This window comes from Lagenorhynchus albirostris, chromosome 2, assembly GCF_949774975.1.
Source record: "Lagenorhynchus albirostris chromosome 2, mLagAlb1.1, whole genome shotgun sequence".
In the NCBI taxonomy this organism is placed as follows: Eukaryota; Metazoa; Chordata; class Mammalia; order Artiodactyla; family Delphinidae; genus Lagenorhynchus; species Lagenorhynchus albirostris.
Window position 1 is genome coordinate 83,290,269 of NC_083096.1, and position 20,695 is coordinate 83,310,963.

The 20,695-nt window shown below is 45.5% G+C and overlaps 2 protein-coding genes and 1 long non-coding RNA gene across 15 annotated transcripts in view; 1 reads left to right on the forward strand and 2 right to left on the reverse strand.

Moving 5' to 3' along the window:
* LOC132514472 (uncharacterized) overlaps positions 1 to 9,053 on the reverse strand; it is a 36,376-nt gene extending 27,323 nt beyond the window's left edge. For 7 of the 9 annotated variants that reach the window (XR_009538813.1, XR_009538806.1, XR_009538808.1 and 4 more), the window contains exons 1-2: positions 8,706 to 9,053; positions 8,215 to 8,303 (exon numbers count right to left, since the gene is read on the reverse strand). This is a non-coding gene — a long non-coding RNA (uncharacterized LOC132514472). The remainder of the gene's footprint in view (positions 1 to 8,214; positions 8,304 to 8,705) is intronic. The other 2 variants (XR_009538809.1, XR_009538807.1) reach the window with 2 other exon arrangements.
* A 775-nt stretch (positions 9,054 to 9,828) lies between these two features.
* TRIM45 (tripartite motif containing 45) lies at positions 9,829 to 18,849 on the forward strand. The gene is made up of 6 exons (XM_060139232.1): positions 9,829 to 10,600; positions 12,253 to 12,986; positions 14,226 to 14,355; positions 15,186 to 15,300; positions 17,586 to 17,712; positions 18,599 to 18,849. Exons 1-6 carry the CDS (start codon positions 10,122 to 10,124, stop codon positions 18,745 to 18,747), a joined length of 1,734 nt encoding a protein of 577 aa, XP_059995215.1. The 5' UTR covers positions 9,829 to 10,121; the 3' UTR covers positions 18,748 to 18,849.
* Positions 13,502 to 20,695, reverse strand: part of TTF2 (transcription termination factor 2) — a 56,697-nt gene continuing 49,503 nt past the window's right edge. For 2 of the 5 annotated variants that reach the window (XR_009538799.1, XR_009538797.1), the window contains exons 25-26: positions 18,675 to 18,814; positions 16,098 to 17,841 (exon numbers count right to left, since the gene is read on the reverse strand). The gene's annotated coding sequence lies outside the window, so the exon portion shown is untranslated. Of the gene's footprint in view, positions 14,337 to 16,097; positions 17,842 to 18,674; positions 18,815 to 20,695 lie in introns of those variants that run through there. The other 3 variants (XR_009538798.1, XR_009538801.1, XR_009538800.1) reach the window with 3 other exon arrangements.

A 20,695-nucleotide genomic window follows, 5' to 3' on the forward strand; every position in this document is an offset into this window, starting at 1 on the left:
GAACTTAGTTCTTGTTTACTTCCAGTCTGACCTAAAAGCAGTTACACAAGGAGAGCCTCAAAGCTCAGATCATTCTAGCCATTGCATTGTACACCTCAAAGTTGAGGAGTTTCCCATTTATCAGAAAATATCCATTATAAGGGAGTATTTATACTTGCTAGATCTCACAATTAGAGTCATCTCAGGGTAAAGTGAATTTCTAGATGTAAATCAAAGCGCCAATAATGCAATGAGACCAAGTTCTACCTTCTATGGCTCTGTTCAAAATAAACAAGATAGAACAGCGTGCACTGTCCAAGCTTTACCAGTAGCATAGCTTTTTATTGCAGCTACTTCCACTAGATGGCACTAAAGACTCAGGCTCTTGGAAAAAAAAATCAGAAAGCAAAAATGACCTACTGAAATAAACAATAAATTTCTCCAGTCATCTATCCTATCATTATAATCAGTTTCTTAGAAATTAAACATGAATCTAGGCCATTTATTCACGTATGGAACATTTATTAAACCATACTATGTTTGAGACATGTGCCCAATGTTGGGAATGCAGAAATAAAACACTGTTCCTTGTTCTTAGTGTGGGAGGGGTGGGGTGTAGTGAGGGCAGAAACAGACAAGCAAGTATAAAATTTAAATGCAGAATGTTAAAGACTTACTAGAGGTCATCACAGAGTACCAAGGGTAGCACATAGAGCAGCACGTAATGAAGACTTGATCAATGAAGGATTCCTAGAGAAGCTGACGTCTGAAAACTGAGCTTTGACCAATGGGTAGGAATTAACTAGGCAAGGAGAATGAGCAGGGTGTCCTAAGCAGAGCAAGTAGCTTGTACAATCATAAAAGAGGCAGAAGCTCAGGGTGCATGCTGAGGTCAGGGTGGGGCAGTGCAAGAAATGAACTTGGCTGGGTTGGCAGAGGTAGAGTCAAGCCCCTACTAGAAGATAATCTGCATGACAGCAGGGATTTTTGCTTGTTCTACACAATGATAAATCCTGGCACAGAGTCCAAAGTCCCTCCCTTCACAGAATTGATTATTCTAGTGGAGAGCAAGCCACGAAGGCATTTGGGGAAAACATTCCAGGTGCTTAAATGATATTTGATGAACAAATGAAGGTACTGAATAGCCACTGAAGATCATGATCAAAATGTAGTTTCAGAAAGATCTCTAACAGGATTATAGCGAATGGATTGGAAATAGGGACACATTCCTAATCCAAACAAAGTATGATAAGAATTTGAAGTAAAGCAGGAAGAGCAGGGAGGGAGCTGCTCCCTGCTGTGGGCTGGTGCTTTCACCTCCAATCCCACAACAACCAAGGGAGGATGAAACGGTTTTTTTTGCTTTTTAAAGGGTGGAGGGGGGCTAAAGGGCCCTGGGAAATAACGTTTAAAAGCCACATTGAGGAAGAAGTACACCGCAGGGAGAAAGAAAATGAGTGATTAGAGGGGCAGGAAGAGGAGAGAAGATCAAGAAGAGTGTTATAGCAACCGAACAGGGGAAAGTTTCAAGAAGAAATTGTCAATGTCAAAAGCTATAGCAAATTCTATAGATAATAACTGAAAAGTATCCACTGGATACAGCAAGTGGGAAGTTATCAGAGACTTTGGCAACAGCAATTTCAGGCAATGGTGAGAGGAAAAGCCAGGCTGTACTCTGTTTAGGAGTAAAATGTGAGGAGAAGAGTTAGAGAAACAAGTGTAGACTATTCTTTTTAAGAGGCAGAGCAAAATCAGGAGCTCAAGACAGGTTGTAGGGTAGAAGAAGAGAGTGAAGCATGGGTATGAGCTGAAAGAAAAGCCACCAGAAAGTATGATATCAATTACATGTGGAATCTGAAAAAGCCAAACTCATAGAAACAGACTAGAATGGTAGTTACTAGGGGTAGGTGGCAGGGGAAAATAGGAGATGGTGATCAAATGTACAAACTTCCAGTTATAAGAGGAATAAGTTCTGGGGATCTAATGTACAGCATGGTGATTACAGTTAACAATAGTGTGTTGTATACTTGAAAGTTGCTAAGAGAGTGGATCTCAAATGTTCTCACCACAAAAAGGAAATGGTAATTATGTGGTATGATGCAGGTGTTGGCTATGTTGGTGATCATTCTGTAATACATAAATGTATCAAATCAACAAGTTTGATTTGATAAGTTTGAATGAATAAGTTTGATACAAACGTATACAATATTATATGTCAAATATACCTCAATGAAGCTAGAAAATTAAATTTAATTAAAAAAAGAAAGTATGAAGAGAGAGGAGAAGGAGGAGGCAGATGAGACTGGGCTTCAGAACACAGATCTTAGGAGAAATGACTGTCCTTGCTCTGAAATAAGGAAGGAGGAAGGATGGTGAGTTGACAGAAACAGCTATAATGTTGAAAGATAAGCCTGACATGGCTCTCTGGTTCACTTTCTATACATTCACTCCATGGCTGGTGGTGATGATCAGGCATACTGTCTAATCCAGACCTGCCTGGTTTCCTGATGGGTCATCTTCCCTCCCTAGTCTTCTTGTCTTTCTTGGGCTACAGGAGTGGGCTGAAACTCCTTAGACACCTTGATGGACCTGGTCACTTACATCAGTCCTGTTCCTCTGATCCCATGACTCTGCACTTCCCTGTAACTATTTTCTGCCTGAGGTCCCCAGAAAGATGAAGCAGTATGTGAGCATGGAACAAAACACTAACTAATGCTGGGAAAGTAGAATCCTTAAATAATCCTCTCCCTGAATCTCACCTCATATCACTTATGGTCTGTATTATCCACAGAACTCTTAGTTGCAGGTCATCCCATTTGTTCTACTTTTTTTTTTTTAAATTAATTTATTTATGGCTGTGTTGGGTCTTCGTTTCTGTGCAAGGGCTTTCTCTAGTTGTGGCAAGTGGGGGCCATTCTTCATCGCCGTGCGCAGGCCTCTCACTATCGCTGCCTCTCTTGTTCTCTGTGGAGCACAGGCTCCAGACACGCAGGCTCAGTAATTGCGGCTCACGGGCCCAGCTGCTCCGCGGCATGTGGGATCTTCCCAGACCAGGGCTCGAACCCGTGTCCCCTGCACTGGCAGGCAGATTCTCAACCACTGCACCACCAGGGAAGCCCTGTTCTACTTTGAGATCATTTATTTGCCTCATCACTAATAAGTCTATTAGATGTCTACTGTGTAGGCAAAGGATTGGTTGCCAAGGGTTTTTTATCTTAATAAACAAAGAATGTATGTGTGTATGTGTATATATATCATACATATATACATATATCAATACATGCATAATAAATAAAAACGTTTAATACCAGAATGAAGCAGTGAAAAGTATAGGCAGAAGAGCTATTGGAGTCAAATCTGGAGCTCTGAAATAACAGGGAAAGTTTCACAGAAGTAGTGTGAAACAGCATAACATAGAAGGAAGGGTATGTTTCAGAAATTGGTTGCATTTCTTTACACTAACAATGAAATATCAGAAAGGGAATGTAAAAAAACAATACCTTTTAAAATGGCACCAAAAACAAAAATTAAATACTTAGGAATAAACCTGACCAAGGAAGTGAAAGACTTATATGCTGAGAACCATAAAATACTAATACAGGAAACTGAAAGATGATTCAAAGAAATGGAAAGATATCCCATGCTCTTGGATGGGAAGAATTAATATTGTTAAAACGGCCATACTAGCCAAAGCAGTCTACAGATTTAATGCAATCCCTATCAAATTACCCATGACATTTTTCAGAGAACTAGAATAATCCTAAAATTTATGTGGAACCACAAAAGACCCAGAATTGCCAAAGCAATCCTAAGGAAAAAGAACAAAGCTGGAGGCATAACCCTCCCAGACTTCAGACCATACTACAAAGCTACAATAATCAAAACAGCATGGTACTGGCACAAAAACAGACATATGGATCAATGGAACAGAATAGAGAGCTCAGAAATAAACCCACACAACTACAGTCAATTAATCTTCAACAAAGGAGGCAAGAATACACAATGGAAAAAAGTCTCTTCAGCAAGTGGTGTTGGGAAAGTTGGACAGCCGCATGAAAATCAATGAAGTTAGAACATACACCATATACAAAAATAAACTCAAAATGGCTTAAAGACTTAAAAATAAGATATGAAACCTTAAAACTCCTAGAAGAGATCATAGGCAAAATATTCTCCGACATAAATCATACCAACGTTTTCTTAGGTCAGTCTCCCAAGGCAATAGAAATAAAAACAAAAATAAACAAATGAGACCTAGTCAAACTTATAAGCTTCTGCACAGCAAAGGAAAACCATCAACAAAATGAAAAGACAACCTACGGAATGGGAGAAAATATTTGCAAATGATGCAACAGACAAGAGATTTCCAAATCTCTGTAATTTCCAAAATATACAAACAGCTCATACAACTCAACAACAAAAAAAACCAAACAACCCAAACAAAAGATGGGCAGAAGACCTAAATAAACATTTCTCCAAAGAAGAAATACAAATGGCCAATAGACACATGAAAAGATATTCAACACTGCTAATTATTAGAGAAATGCAAATCAAAACTACAATGAGGTACCACCTCACACTGGTCAGAATGGCCACTGTTAAAAAGTCTACAAATAACAAATAGTGAAGAGGGTGTGGAGAAAAGAGAATGCTCTTATACTGTTGGTGGAAATGTAAGTTGGTGCAGCCATTATAGAAAAACAGAATGGAGGTTCCTCAAAAAACTAAAAATAGAATTACCATATGATCCAGTAATCCTACTCCTGGGCATATATCCAGACAAAACTATAATGCAAAAAGATACACGCACCCCTATGTTCACAGCTGCACTATTCACAATAACCAAGCATGGAAACAACCTAAATGTCCACTGACAGATGAATGGATAAAGAAGATGCAGTACATATATATAATACAATGGAATACTACTCAGCCATAAAAAAGAATGAAATAATGCCATTGGCAGCAACACGGATGGAACTAGAGATTATCATACTAAGTGAAGTAAGTCAGAGAGAGAAAGACAAATACCATATGATATCACTTATATGTGTAATCTAAAATATGACACAAATGAAACCTATCTACGAAACACAAACAGACTCACAGACATAAAGAACAGACTTGTGGTTGCCAAGGGGGAGGATAGGTTGGGGAGGGATGGGGAGGGATGGAGTGGGAGGCTGAGGTTAGCAGATGTAAGCTATTATATATAGAATGGATAAACAACAAGGTCCTACTGTATAACACAGGGAACTATATTCAATATCCTGTGATAAACCATAATGGAAAAGAATGTATATACATGTATAACTGAATCACTTTGCTCTACAGCAGAAGTTAACACAACGTTGTAAAACAACTATACTTCAATAAAAAAAAAAAGAAAAAGTCAATTAAAAAAAAGAAGTGGGAGGAATTGGGAGATTGGGATTGACATATATACACTAATGATACTATGTATAAAATAGATAACTAATGAGAACCTACTGTATAGCACACGGAACTCTACTCGATGCTCTGTGGTGACCTAAATGGGAAAGCCGAAAAAGAGGGGACATACGTATAAGTATAGCTGATTCACTTTGCTGTACAGTAGAAACTAACACAACACTGTAAAGCAACTATACTCCAATAAAAATTAATTTAAAAAAAAGAAAAAGAGAAGGTGTGTTTAAATAATAAAGGTGGAAGAATTCTGAAGACAAAATTGGATAAGGCCAAGAAGTGTTCTTGGCAATGTTTAGGTAAACTAAAAGGCAAGTTTTATGGATCTATTAAGGAATCCAGATTTTATCCTATGGGGATTGGGAGCTACTGAAGCTTTTAGAATGAAGACTGATTTGTATCATATTTTTACAATTAATTTGGAAAAACTGTATAAATTCAACTGAGTAAAAATGGAGGGTAGGAATAATTCAGAGACTAGTCTAATACTTTAAGTAAGGGTGATAATGTCCTTATCATCAGAAAATTCTACACAGTAAGGTATTGGCAGTGGGGATGGAAAAGGTATCTGCCTGGATATGGAAAAAGAGAAAGGAGGCCAAGAGCACTATAAGGTTTCAAGCTGGAGGGAAGGGAGAAGGATGATATCCTTGAGAGAATAAAATAGGAAAATTCAAAGAGCACAGTTTGGTGAATAAAGAAGCTCAATGAAGTTTAAGCTATGCAGGGCTTAAGGTGATGGGGCCACATTTGAGCACAGGTTTATAACAGATGGCTGTGACCAAAGCTCAGGAGAGAGGTCAGTACTGAAAAGTGTGAATCTGAGGATCATCTGTATAAGAAGAAAAGGTAAAGTGGAGGAAGGGGAACTAGTGAGGAAGGAGAACGTGAGAAGCAGTCCAGGAGACAAGAAGGCCAGGAGAGTATTTCAGAAGGCAAGGGGGAAAGCAAGTTTTAAGGATGAAGAAGTACATAACAATGGTGAATACTAAAGAGACTGTAGTGAGAAAAGGCCAGTGACATGGTCACTTGTGATCCACAAGAGAAGTCTCAACAGGAAAGAGGAGTTAGTTTATTTGGGGGAGGAAAAAAATGGGTGGCGATGGTGATAATGAGAAGACCATGATGAAAGCAGAAAGTGAGATTACTCTTCTGAAATGTAGTGGTGAGAGTCACAAAGGTCAGTAAGTTGACAGGCAGCCTAGTCAAGGGAGGATTTGGTAGAAGAACACGCTAGTAAAGGACTGACTGAAAATGTAGGAATAGCAAGGTTTTGAGAAGGCAGGAAAGGTTGGAATCAAGAGCAAAAGTCCTGTGGGGTTAAACTTGGAAGAGAAGAAAAGCAGTCAGGAGAGGTCTGAAAGGAGGTGTGATGAATCATAGATTTTTTTAGTAAAAAGTGAGGGAAATGGAATATTACTCAGCCATAAAAAGAAACGAAATTGAGCTATTTGTAATGAGGTGGATAGACCTAGAGTCTGTCATACAGAGTGAAGTAAGTCAGAAAGAGAAAGACAAATACCGTATGCTAACACATATACATGGAATTTAAGAAAAAAAATGTCATGAAGAACCCAGGGGTAAGATAGGAATAAAGACACAGACCTACTGGAGGATGGACTTGAGGATATGGGGAGGGGGAAGGGTGAGCTGTGACAAAGCGAGAGAGGCATGGACATATATACGCTACTGAACGTAAGGTAGATAGCTAGTGGGAAGCAACCGCCTAGCACAGGGAGATCAGCTAGGTGCTTTGTGACTGCCTGGAGGGGTGGGATAGGGAGGGTGGGAGGGAGATGCAAGAGGGAAGAGATATGGGAACATATGTATATGTACAACTGATTCACTTTGTTATAAAGCAGAAACTAACACACCATTGTAAAGCAATTATATCCCAATAAAGATGTTAAAAAAAAGTGAGGGAGTTGCTTTTCTTACTCAATTAAAGGCAGTTACCTGCTGAGTATATAAAGGATTCAATGCTTAAGAAGCTGGGAAAGGAAAGGGTAAGAGAGGTGGTTGGGCTAGAATCTTAAACGTGGCGCCATGAGACAGAGTTCAAGTCTGAGATGTGTTACCGTGGGCTGGCCACCAAACTTGAGACTTTTCTCAGAGAGTTGTTAAAAGATTAAGTAAGATAATAAACATGTAAATTATAAAGCACTTCTTAAACAAGAGAAGCTTGGAACATCTACCATGGGAAATATGATAGAGCATAAATAAGAGATGAAGCAAAGCATGACCAGGCATCAGGGAGGGTTGAGATGGAGTTCAGAGCAAGAATATATAGCAAACCCAAGTCTGCACAGTTTTTGTGACTCACCCCAGCATACTGGAGAGGAGAAAGCAGATTCTGAGCCAGTAGGTATGGAGAAGGACAAGAAGCTGAAGAAATCTAGGTAAGGACTATTTTAAGACCTTTGTAGGCATGCAGTACTTTGGGAAATAACATGTAATTTACATATAAAAGTGGCATTTGACTCACTGACATGTTATATTTTGGATATGGCCAAACATTTCAATTTTTATTTTACAGTTTCTTTTCATATTTCAGAGTCAAGTTTTTGTTCGTTTGTTTCAGATTCCATATTTCTTAAAGCTTAGGCTGCAGGCTCTGTGTCTACAGCACGAAATGGATAATGAAGACATCAATGAGACAGTTGCCCATTGGGTCCAAATCAAGTAGGGAAAGTCATTAACAAAGCAAGCAGTGAGACAGATAATCAGACATCCTACACGGGCTTAAGATAAGGAGAACAAGTGGAGGGTAAGGAGCCAGAGTGTTACCATTTCTGTAATTCTAGAGATACAGGTCCTAGATCCCAGGTGTAGCAAATCCCCCATAAGGCCAAATCAGGAGACTCCTCGTAAGGACACTATAAAAAGACAAAGAAACTGTGAAGGAAAGAGTGCCTGGTGTGTTCATTTTCCCATTAGTTTGTGAGCCCACAAAGGACTTATCCCTCTTTGACATCTTCCACTATCCCACTGGGACCGGTCACGGGCCGCCCCTGATTGATAAAAACAACGGACAGGGCTTCCCTGGTGGCGTAGTGGTTGAGAGTCCGCCTGCCAATGCAGGGGACACGGGTTCGTGCCCCGGTCCGGGAGGATCCCACATGCCGCGGAGCGGCTGGGCCCGTGAGCCATGGCCGCTGAGCCTGCGCGTCCGGAGCCTGTGCTCCGCAACGGGAGAGGCCACGACAGTGATAGGCCCGCGTACCGCAAAAAAAAAAAAAAAAAAAAAACAGCGGACAAACTTGCCCTGCTTTTCTTACACAAACTGTAGAATTCTGGACGAAAAACAACCTCTTAGTCATCTGCACCTCTGGCCCCGACGGATGAAACAACGGCTTCTCCAGCCCCAGGGAATCTGGAGTCGAGCTCCCGGGCGCTGGCCGAACGAAGGCAACGCTAGACCTGGGTCCAACGGGTCTCCCTGACGCGTCCTCAGAACCAGTCTGGCCCGGAAAATGCCAGGAGCCGGCAAGCCGCTTCTAGAAGCTCTGGTAACCAGCACGCTAGGCCTCGAGGACTCCTTAACTAAAAGAAGCTGGGAGGCCCAGAGGGGAACTCGTAGGCTCTCAGACGCGCCGAGGAAAAAACGCCAGTCGCGGGGCCCGAGGGCTCGGGAACCAGGAAATCTCCTCCTGCTTCAACTCCCAGCAAGCCCTAGGGCAGAGCTCGGGACCACCTGACAGCGCCACCCACCAATGAGAGGGCGCAGGCTGGGTTGGTGGGACCAATCCAAGGGCGCAAAGGAGGCCGTACCCGTGGCACATCAGCGCGGCTTTTTAAGTGGTACTCTAGCCTCTGTGGTCGCCACAGCCGTAGAGAGGGAGACAGTCGCCGTGAAATGGTGACACTGGCTATACTATGCCGCTCACTCCCAGCTTTACCTTTTTCTCCTCCGAGCCCCAAGCCCTCAGGCCGCCCCGCCTCCCGCCCTTAGTTTGATCCCGCCCCTCCCCGGAGAGGACAGGCGAAGATGTGCAATTTCCAAAGCTTATTGGATGCAGATGGTGTTACTCTGGAGGGTGGCGGGGCCTGCAGCGGCAAGGGCCGCCCCTCTCGGACGGTGATTGGGCTCGCCTGAGTAGCCCCGGGCTGGGATTGGTGCGAGGAGGGGCCAGGGTCGTCGGGCAACTTGGACCTAGGGGTGGGGAGGCGGTGGCAACCGAGGAGCCGGTGGGGTCTCGTAGGTCCCTCGTCCGCCGCGTGCCTTCCGCGGAGGGCCCAGTCGAGGGAAGGAGTGGGAGGCGCCCCTACCTCATCACGCGGGGGCGGGCGTGGCACTTGTCGTGGGGCGGGCGCGGGACCAGTGGGGCGGGCGGTGGGAGGGGGCTGGTAGTGGAGGGTGATGGAGGGGCAGGGGTTCAGGAGTCGACAGAAGGACTAGCTGGAGACCTAAATCTGTAAGCGCTTCCGGGGAGGAGGACTTGGGGAGACAGAGGAGGGCGTGGGCGTGTCTGGTATGGGATGCCTTGCAAAGGAGGGGGCCTTGCTGAGATCTGTGGGTGGTTCCTTTGAGGAATCCTTTTCTTCCTTTTTGCCCTTTGATTTGCCAAAGGGAGAGTCCCCGTGGTCTCTGTTCAAGTTTTGGAAACTTGCTCTTTGGGTGGGCCTGACCACATACTACTTCATTATAGAACTGCCCAGGGCCTTTTCTGATACTGAGCACAAACGTAGGGAATATGGCAGAAAAAAGGAAGCCACTGCTGAGCAAACTCCCCAGTGGGACCACACCTGGAAACTCAGGCAAGACTCGCTGCCCTTTGTGCATGGGGCTTTTCAAAGCCCCCAGGCTCTTGCCTTGTTTGCACACAGTTTGCACCACCTGTCTGGAGCAGCTGGAACCTTTCTCAGTAGTGGACATCCGAGGGGGAGACTCTGACACAAGCTCCGAGGGGTCAGTATTCCAGGAACTCAAGCCACGCACTCTGCAGCCGCAAATTGGCATCCTCTGTCCGGTATGTGATGCTCAGGTGGACCTGCCCATGGGTGGAGTGAAGGCTTTAACCATAGACCACCTGGCCATGAATGATGTGATGCTGGAGAGTCTGCGTGGGGAAGGCCAGGGCCTGGTGTGTGACCTGTGCAGCGACAGGGAAGTGGAGAAGAGGTGTCAGACCTGCAAAGCCAATCTCTGCCACTTCTGCTGCCAGGCTCATAGGTAAAGATGGGATACCCCACTTGGTGTGGCTTAAGAATGGAGTACAAAGAGGTGTCAAGACAGAGAAATAACCTTGGTGAGCAGATGGCAAGGAAAGCTTGAATTCCATGGAAGGTCAGAGAGCAATATACAGTGTGATTACAGATATTCCAGAACAGTAGTTAACTCCTGCAGCCTTTATATAATAATACCCATGATAATTATAGCATCAAAGGTTTGCAGAGTCCTTTTCAGTTTACAAAGCACATTTACACTTTCCTTGGATCATCAATCATTTGTATAGTGAATAATTGTACTGGGTGCTAGAGAAAGTGAACGAGTATAATGACAAAGCCCCTGCCCTCGATCTCATTGGATCCTTGCAACTCATAGAAAAGCAGGCAATGTTTTCATCCCTATTTATTATTTGAGGAAACTGAAGCTCAGTAGCATGTGATTTGCCAAGGTCCCATAGCTGGTAAGTAGTGTCTAACAGAACTGAATTTAAAATCCAGATCTTCTGACTGCCTTCTATGCTCTTGCTACTAATCTCTGCTGCCTTCCCAGTATGACGTGCTGATTAGTGGGGTACAACCTCAGCCTTTGCCTTGTACCCTCGTGTTACTCTGGAACTTGGTGAGGTGGGCTGGTAGGTGCGTATTGGGGTGCAGATTATGTCTTTTAGGGTGTGTGGTGAACAGTTTGTCACATAAATCACTTTGTCCCCTTCAGACCCCCTTCCCCCATTCCAGAACATCACAGTGTAAGATGGCCAAGGTTTTAGGATTAGCCTACCGTGGTTTTTAAGTTCTGCCTTCCATGTGTTTTCTGGCCTCACCAACAGAACAAGTTAGTAGTCTTCGGTCTTTCTATTTTTAACTTGTATTTGGACTACTTTGCTGCCAGCTAAACAGCTGGCCCTATTTTGTCTACAACCACTCTTCTGGTGCCGGAATAGGCATGTAAGCTTGATGTTGCTATAATGCTAACGGGGAAAATCTGAACAGTTACCATGGTTTCTAGGGATTTCCCTGAATCTCTAGAGGGCTACAGAAAAGGGGAATTAGAGGTTTGATTTTACTGACCACTGACCACTCTCTCTAATAATGTTGATGACTCTTGTTAAGGAAAATTCTAGCTTGCTGCTTTGGGTGATGTAGGCGCTAGTCAAAGGAAATGCTTTACCAGAGTGTTAGGTGGAAGCTGAGGGAGACTGTCGTGGCCAGCCGGCTGCTTTTTAATTGCCTGAGGCTCATTTTGTGCCATCTGGCACAGGTCTGGTCTCTTGCTGCTGGGTCTCCACTGTGCTCTCCCCTCTAGCTTGCTGCAGGAGTAGGCTGAGGGTCTTGCCTAAACTTGACAAATTAATTCTTTGGGGAAAGTTCCAGGATGTAGCCTTAGCATTGCGACCTCTGGCAAAGTCAGGTGCCCAGTCAGAGAGCCCTAGCCTACTGTCATTTAATCCTATACAACAGCCCTTTCAGGTAGGTATTATCCCCACGGTACAGAAGAGGAACTGGAATCCTAGAGGGTCATGTGGTTAGTAAGAGGTTAGAATGAGGAACTGAACCCAGATTTGCTGGACTTCAGAGCCCGTGCTCTTAAAACTGCCGGACTGTTTCCCAAGTAGAGTTGTCCCCTCATTTCCCGTCCCCGACTCTGTTTGCCCCTAGGCGGCAGAAGAAGACGACTTACCACACCATGGTGGACCTGAAAGACTTGAAAGGCTACAGCCAGATTGGGAAGCCCATTCTGTGTCCCGCTCACCCTGCGGAGGAGCTGAGGCTGTTCTGTGAGCTCTGCGACCAGCCCGTGTGCCGGGAATGCATGGTGGGGGGGCACCGGGAGCACCCCTGCGACCTTGCCAGCAACGTTGTCCACAAGCACGGGGACTCCGTGCGGGAGCTCCTCAAAGGCACCCAGCCCCACGTGGAGGCCCTGGAGAAGGCGCTGGCACAGATCAAAGGGACCAACCGCGCCCTGCAGGAACGGGTGGAGGCCGTGGCTGCCGACGTCCGCAGCTTCTCCGAGGGCTACATCAAGGCCATCGAGGAGCATCGGGACAGGCTGCTGAAGCAGCTGGAAGCCATCCGGATCCAGAAGGAGAACTCCCTGCAGCTGCAGAAGGCACAGCTGGAGCAGCTGCTGGCAGACATGCGGACCGGAGTGGAGTTCACCGAGCACTTGCTGACCAGTGGCTCCGACCTGGAGATCCTCATCACCAAAGGGGTGGTCCTGGAACGGCTCACAAAGTTGAACAAAGTGGCATACAGTGCCCGTCCTGGAGTGAACGAGAAGATCACCTTCTCTCCTAAGGAGAAAGCAGGCCTGTGCCGTGGCTATGAAGTTTATGGGGCCATCAATACCAAAGAGGTCGATCCAGCCAAATGTGTCCTTCAAGGGGAAGGTAGGAAGGCATTTCCCACTGGCGTTGAGAGGACAGTGGACAGGACATGGTGTTAAAGACATGTGGCTTTTCCAGCCATGGCCTTCATTTAGCTAGGGAGGGAGACATATGGATCCGATGGACGGTGACCCCACCCTTGTCCTTTTCTTTCTGATTTGTTCTGGTCAGGGTACAGTTAAGATCCCTACAGGGGTGAAGCTTGACCCTTTTCCAGTGGAGAAAAGTAGTAACTACCAAGGAACTCAAGGATCATGCTGTTTCTCTCAGATGACAGGACAGAGGCAGTGCCCATAGGAGATAACAGCATAGGCCTCAGGGCAGGGCAGAATCCTGCCTGTTGAGAGAGGATGGCTTGGACCAAGTTCTGAAGAGAGTTTTCTCTCTCTTCATCCTCAGGAGTGAGGATGACAGGATTATGGTTTGCTTTCTTCTATGCCCTTTTTGGTTCATGTAAGCCACGTGTTGGCATTTGAAGGAAAACGGTAGGCATTTCAGTCAGCAGAGGGGAAAAACAGTTTCTTTTGACCACATTGATCAAACATATATGTCACAGATCAGTCCTCACAGGAAGACTCTACTGTAGAGTCATCCTAACTGGCACAGGAATTCTTACCTGTTCGAGGGTCACAGATCCCTTTGAGAATGATCTCTCCCCAAGAAACACCCATTAATTTGGGCATAAAATTTTAGGAGATCCTTAGACCCTTCATAAGGCCTCATAGTAGTTCACGAACCCCAGGTTAAGAAGCCTGTTTCATCTGACTTCCGGACCAGAGGCTGTAGCTATTGAATATGCCCCCAACACCATGGCACAGCTACCATGCTGTGGAGGACTTCACAGCATGAAGAGTCCCAGGTGGTCACCCTGTACCCCCTGCCTCTTCCAGCAGGATCTGCAGCTCAGAGAGGGTAGTTTGGGGTTACCAGCCTCTCTCACGGTGTCCAGAGGTTTTTTTCTCTGAATACGTACATCAAACCTGAGTATTTTCAAAGCTTCCTTAAGGCTGAAATTAAGGTCCAGGATCTTATATGATCCAAGAGCAGCTGCTGGCTGAGACAGAAGCAGGCTCACCGGGAGCGGGAGCGACTCCCAAGAGGTATGCCTGGGAGAAAAGAAAGGGAGGAAACTGGAAACACAACCTTTTGTTCTAAAGAGAAAAGGCAAGATGGTGTCTGATCTGGGGATACAGTCACCGCAGTTGGCCTTTGAGGTGAGGATGGAGTGTTTATCTTCCGCAGATCTCCACAGAGCCCGCGAGAAACAGACAGTCTCTTTCACCGTCATTTGTAAGGATGCAGCAGGAGAGAGCATGGGCAGGGGAGGAGAGACCATTCAAGTCGCAGTAGTCCCTAAAGATAAGAAAGACAGGTTTGTATTATACACTCAGGCGTCACAGGTAATGAGCGGTGATGCGACTGGAAACCCGAGGTCCTTTGCAGTAGTGGGGCTGTAACTGCAGTAGTTCCAGCCTACCTCCCCATGATGCCATTGAAAAGTGCAATAGGACCAAGTGGACCAGATGTGTTTCCTTGTGTGGGTTTTAGGCCTGTATTCAATTCTCTCCCAAAGGTCTGATCTGCCCCTCAGACTGTCTTCATCCCAAGCTTCAAATAGACTGAAAAATATTCCGTGTTAGACTGAATGGCGCCCTTCTCAAAATTCAGCCTCACTTTGCTACTAAACTGTTCTGGGAGCAAAGTTATACGTCTCTGGAATTAGAGGAGGGAGGAGGGAGGACGAAGGGCAGGAGGGTACAACAGAAGCTGAGGGGAGAGAACACAGTGACGCTTTCAAGGAATTCATCAGAACATCAGATTAAATCAGCATTTATGTTGCTTACCTTCTGTTGTAAAATTAATTTCCGAGACAAGTAGAAGATACATCCTGCTTGGGGGACATTTAAAATTAATACTGGATTTATGATGTAGAGCAGGGGTCTGCAGCCCCGTTAGGAACCGGGCCGCACAGCAGGAGGTGAGCGGCGGGTGAGCAAGTGAAGCTTCATCTGCTGCTTCCCATCGCTCGCACTACCGCCCGAACCATCCCCCCATCCGTGGAAAAATTGTCTTCCACGAAACCAGTCCCTGGTGCCAAAAAGGTTGGGGACCGCTGGTGTAGAGTTTACATCCTAAAATAGTGGGCAACTGAAGCAGGCTTGTGAGAATGAGTGATATTTTTGAACTCTCACCTCCATCCAGTCCAGTCAAAACGATGGTCCACGATAACAAGGATGGGACATACTACGTTTCCTATACCCCCAAGGAACCTGGCATCTATACTGTGTTCGTCTGTGTCAAGGAACAACACGTGCAGGTGAGTGAGACCTTACCTGTGCTTCCCTGACCTCCTTTCACCCTGGCCCCCCTGGGTTTTGTCATCTTAGGATGTGGAGACATTTCTCACAGGATCAGCTGTATAGAGGCCTTGAACAGGATTCTCTTCTTTCTTATTTCATCTCACTTTAGAAATGGCCCAGATTTTGCAGCTCTTATTCTTACGAGAGGATGCTGGTGACGGTTAAGAACTCTCTATCCCTACTTTACCTCCTGGCAGTTGTGTTTGTATTTTATCATTCTCCCAGTTTGTTGGAATTCTTAATTTGTGAAAGATGCCTTGATCAGAGGGGCCAATCTACCAGCGGACAAGCATACACACGTTCGAGCAATATAATCTAGCTCAGGATATTCCAGCTTTTTCAGACTATGACCAGACATGGACTTACTGGAACACCATTGGGAGAGTTATGCCCTCTCTTCTTGACTGACCAGTCATCTCTCTGCCTAACCATCTGCCCAGATAATTCTCTACTCTGTTTATATGTATATGCTTGTCTGTTACCTCCACAGATACATGTAACACTTTCTGGTGTAGAGATTATGAATTTTTAAAAATTGGGTAATACTCAACACGTCCAGCAGAATCTCTGCTGACATTCGAGCTGTCAGAGGTTTCCCCCAACCAGAAATCAACACTGACAAGGACAATAAAACACCATAGAGCATCATGATGTGTTAGGCTTGTGGTCTGTGCCATAGGAAGACTCATATTCAATAGCCACTTGCTTGCCTAATTACAGGATGTCAGACGGGTTAGGTGTTTTTTTAAAATTTATTAATTATTTATTTGTAAATTTATTTATTTTATCTATTTATTTTGGCTGCATTGGGTCCTCATTGCTCCGCACGGTCTTTCTCTAGTTGTGGTGAGTGGGGGCTACTCCTCATTGTGGTATGCGGGCCTCTTATCGCAGTGGCTTCTCCCATTGCAGAGCACGGGCTCTAGGCACACGGGCTTTGATAGCCGTGGCGCGCAGGCTCAGTAGTTGTGGCGCACGGACTCAGTAGTTGCGGCACATGGGCCCAGCCGCTGCGCGGCATGTGAGATCCTCCCGGACCAGGGCTCGAACCCGTGTCCCCTGCATTGGCAGGTAGACTCCCAACCACTGCGCCACCAGGGAAGCCGGGTTAGGTGTTTTTACAAACATTATTTCACTTTTCCTCCAAATCACTGAGGCATAAGGATCATCATCCAACTGGACCGAGAAAACAAACTTGCCACAATACACAGTACCTGTGTGGAAAAATCATAATTTGAACCCATAGCTTTGAACTCCAGGTTGTTTTTAAAACAGATTGTAAACTCTTTAAAGGAAGAGAGATTTAACATTTGAAAGGCTTCTAAGGTGCCAGCCTCTCTGCTTTGTGCTTTTGCAGAACGTGTGGTTCTCATGCAGGGATAAGCACATAACAACAGTTATTAAATATTTACTGTTTAACATAGGGTAGAAATTGGAGAATGGAAGTTATCCTTGAATGAAAAGAGGCAGGAGAGTTTCTAATCGGAGATTTTTTTTTTTTTTTTTTGCGGTATGCGGGCCTCTCACTGCCGTGGCCTCTCCTGTTGCGGAGCACAGGCTCTGAATGCGCAGGCCCAGCAGCCAGCCATGGCTCACGGGCCCAGCCGCTCCACGGCACGTGGGATCCTCCCGGACCGGGGCACAAACCCGCGTCCCCTGCATCAGCAGGCGGACTCCCAACCACTGTGCCACCAGGGAAGCCCAATCTGAGAATTATTAACCACAGGCTTTTAACCTTCCTCCCTTCCATCTATCTTCACCAACCCAGAGTAAAGGGGATGGGTAAACAGTTGTGTCCAGGATGGAGGGATGGAAGGAGAGGAGCTGGCTCAGCATGTGAGGGGAGGGGGTGTGTGGCCGAGAAACTGGAGAAAGGACCACAGATGTCCTCACCTTGTGGTTGTGTGCTCTATAGTTACCCAAGCTTGCTCAGGAATGGAGGAGATAGAGACCAAGGTCAGTGACGTGAAAGCACAGTTGGGTTTCCTAGTGCATCAGGTGGCATGCATGCTGGGAGAGCAGCACGGATTCCTTGACTCCCCCTCTCACTGCATTTGTATCTGGCCCCATCCAGCTCAGCGCCCAGCCGGCTGCTGTCCCCCAGTCGCTGTTTCCCTCCTGCTGTCCTCGTCCCTCCAGGGACAGGCCCTGCGACTTACACTCCGTTTAGTATGTGTGACGCTCGGCACACCCCTGTTGACTCACAAGGTGCTGTTCTTTGCTCTTGGTCTGAACATTGAAGGGCTCACCATTCACTGTGACCGTGAGGAAACGGCACCGCTCACACCCAGGCGTGTTTCACTGCTGCACGTTCTGCTCCAGCGGAGGCCAGAAGACTGCTCGCTGCGCATGTGGAGGCACCATGCCGGGTAAGGAGAACCAGTCGCTCCCGAAAGCCCTCGCTCTCCCTCTGCTGCTGTCTCCCGGCGGCGGGATCAACTACCACAGCGACCAGCTTCGGGGTGTTCAGACTTAGGCTTTGTTTCTAGGAATGCAGTCTGTGCGTATGAATATATCACAGTTCTAAAAGTTTCATTTAAAGCTTCTTGTTCTGGAAACTGAAATAGCAAGCTGCAAAGTTCTGAGTTTTTTAGTTTTGATACAGTTCACTAATCCTAGGAGCCCTGTGCTTCTCCCAGAATGCTCGATTTCAGCCTGTACCCTTTCCAACAGCCTGATGGTGTCAAAGATGTAAACCCGCTCCGTTCCTTTTAAAACCTTAGAGAAATTCCAAACAAGGCAGGGACGGGAGAACAGATGAATAAATTAACTGAACCAGGTCTGGCTCTTTTCTTGGGGGCAGGGTGGGTGGGCAAGAGGGTCAGCTCAGGCAAGAGATCTAATTATTTTCAGTATTCTGTGGTATCCTTACTCCAATGGTGGGCCTTAAGATAGGCTCTTGTAAACTCTCATATAAACACTTCAGGATCTATTTTGTTTATTTCCACCACTCTGCACTTCCCTTTCATCTAGATTATGTTACAGTTAAAATCCAAACCAGTTCTTCTCCTTGAGTTAGCAGTGTTAAAATAACACTCTTCTTAGAACTTCAGCTAACCTTAATTGATTTGCTGTCATCAGTCTTGTGAGTTCTCCTGACTACAGAGGCACCGAATAGCTTGTTCCTCTCTACGGGTTTTTATTAGACGTTTTCACGTCCATGAGTCTGAATGTCGCCAGGAGCATTAATTTCCGTGGTAACTGCTGGACTTTCCTCTAATGGTGGTTCTCCCCTCTCCTCTTTGAACCATGCAGGTGGGTACCTAGGCTGTGGCCACGGACACAAAGGCCACCCGGGGCGCCCCCACTGGTCGTGCTGTGGGAAGTTTACCGAGAAGTCAGAATGCGCATGGGCAGGTGGGCAGAGCGCATCGAGGAGTGTACTGAGGACGGTGGCCCTCTGACGGCTTCCTGGGTCTGTGGTCACGGCTTCAGATCACCAGAGAACCCCTGACCTTAATTCTGAAGAAACTGATGGAATTAAAAACAAAGTGCCTTATGTTATACCCTCGAGTCCAAGTACCTTTTTGTGAGTTACTCACTGATTGTACGTCCAGGTGGTCGAGCACCAGAGACCACGCTACATTTCTCTTCTTCGTGGCCAAAGGTCTTTGGGGGAGGGGAGGCAGTCAGCTGTCTGGTTAAAGTTAATACCAGATGGTGCCCCTCATTAGTGTCCTTTTAAAACATATATACTGTAGTCCAGTAGGAGAGCGACTGTACAAAATGGCTAAAATAGATTCGAGAATCATACAGTGTCTATCTTAGTTCATCTTCAAAAGCAGACAGATCTTTGAAACTAGCAGTTGTTAATCAAAGCTGGCTTTATAGGAGTATAACGTATGCATTACTGTTTTAAAACAGTGTCAGTGTGTGCATGTTTTTGTATGACTGAGCCCATTCATTGTAAGTCTAATAAACTTGTTAGAAAAACTGTACTCATGTAGACTAGCAATATAGTATGCAGATGTGATCTCAGTTGTAAACAGAAAAATCTAATTGAATAAACTTTGTATCACCCCCTCAAAAAAAAAAAAGTGTCCTTTCTGTACCAAGGAGGCTGCTTTCTGTTTTGTACAGACATGGAGGTACCCATGCCATTGGAATTTAGCGCTCACGGGGGTAATTTAGTTCCTCACTTTTTGATGTATAACTTTCTTATTTCTCCCTGAGCTACGTGTTAGATATTTCCCTCAGAAAATAAAAACCTCCTTTCCTCGTATCCACTTGTTGCTAGCACACTTTAAATGGATTATAATGTGATATTGCTGTTTAGGTGGAGGTCCGCTACTTCCCCTCTACACCACGTTCATCTCGTAACCCCAGAGCCTAGAAGATTACTGTGTGGTCAGGGGCAGACACGTAGTCAGTAAATAAAGGGGAATGCTGCTGAAATAGGACCTCATAAATTCCTTGCAGATGTACTCATGCCAGGCGATCCAGATACCTTCCTCGTCCTCACATCTCTCACCCTCTTTGTCTTTTAAAGAACCGTCTTCAGTTTTGTCTGTATACCTAGGAAGTTAACTAGAAGCTTTGACTCCTAGAGCATGCCTGCTTAACTGAAGAGGATTCTTGGGAGAGGAAGTACACAGCACTGGTGCCCCAGCCCTGCCGTGGTCTTCACTGTATATAGTTTGTGTGTTCTTCTGGGACACTTGATTTCTTATATAGCAAAAACTCAGCATGTATTAAATATAATTATTGAAATCTGCAATGTAAGATCCATTAACAAGTAACTCATTGGAATGGTGAATTGGGTCAGGCAAAGGAAGTGAAATAATTAGACAAAACACACTGTCAGGTCATCCTGGAAACATTTCCTCCTTAAGGCTGATAGACGTGAGCTACATTGTAGCTGTAAATACGAAGATATTTACTTATATTTTCTGGAAAGATTCCCTTCAGCCCTCTCTCTGACCAAAATCTGATATTCCCAGAAGACCCTGATGGCCCTGTAACCCTCTGAAATTATTATTTGCTCTTCCTCACTCCTCATAATCACTGGGCCCAGAGGTCAGGTAGGAGTCCTTTAGCTCAGCACTGCTGCTTTAAGATCAGTGGTTATCAACTGATGTGAATTTGTCCCCCAAGGATGTTTAGTAAAGTCTCAGGCATTTTTCCTTGCCACAGCTGGGGGCAGAGTGCCACTAGCATCTCTTGGGTAGAAGTCAGAAATGCTGCTTATGCTCAGTTCTGGCCAGCTTCCCACAATGAAGAATTATTCAGTGTGAAGTGTTAATAGCGCTGCTGTCGAGAAATCCCGTTCTAGACCATTATTCCGCCTCCTTTAAAAAAGGCCAGCCTTGAAGCTCAGGCCTTTATGCAAGCTGTTACCCCTACGTGGTTCAG

Bases quoted from the DNA above. Each gene is read 5' to 3' on its own strand.
- TRIM45 (XM_060139232.1), top strand. From the start codon at position 10,122: ATGGCAGAAAAAAGGAAGCCACTGCTGAGCAAACTCCCCAGTGGGACC. The intron at 10,601-12,252 runs GTAAAGATGGGA...GTTTGCCCCTAG, and splicing joins TTCTGCTGCCAGGCTCATAG to GCGGCAGAAGAAGACGACTT. The intron at 17,713-18,598 runs GTAAGGAGAACC...TGAACCATGCAG, and splicing joins ATGTGGAGGCACCATGCCGG to GTGGGTACCTAGGCTGTGGC.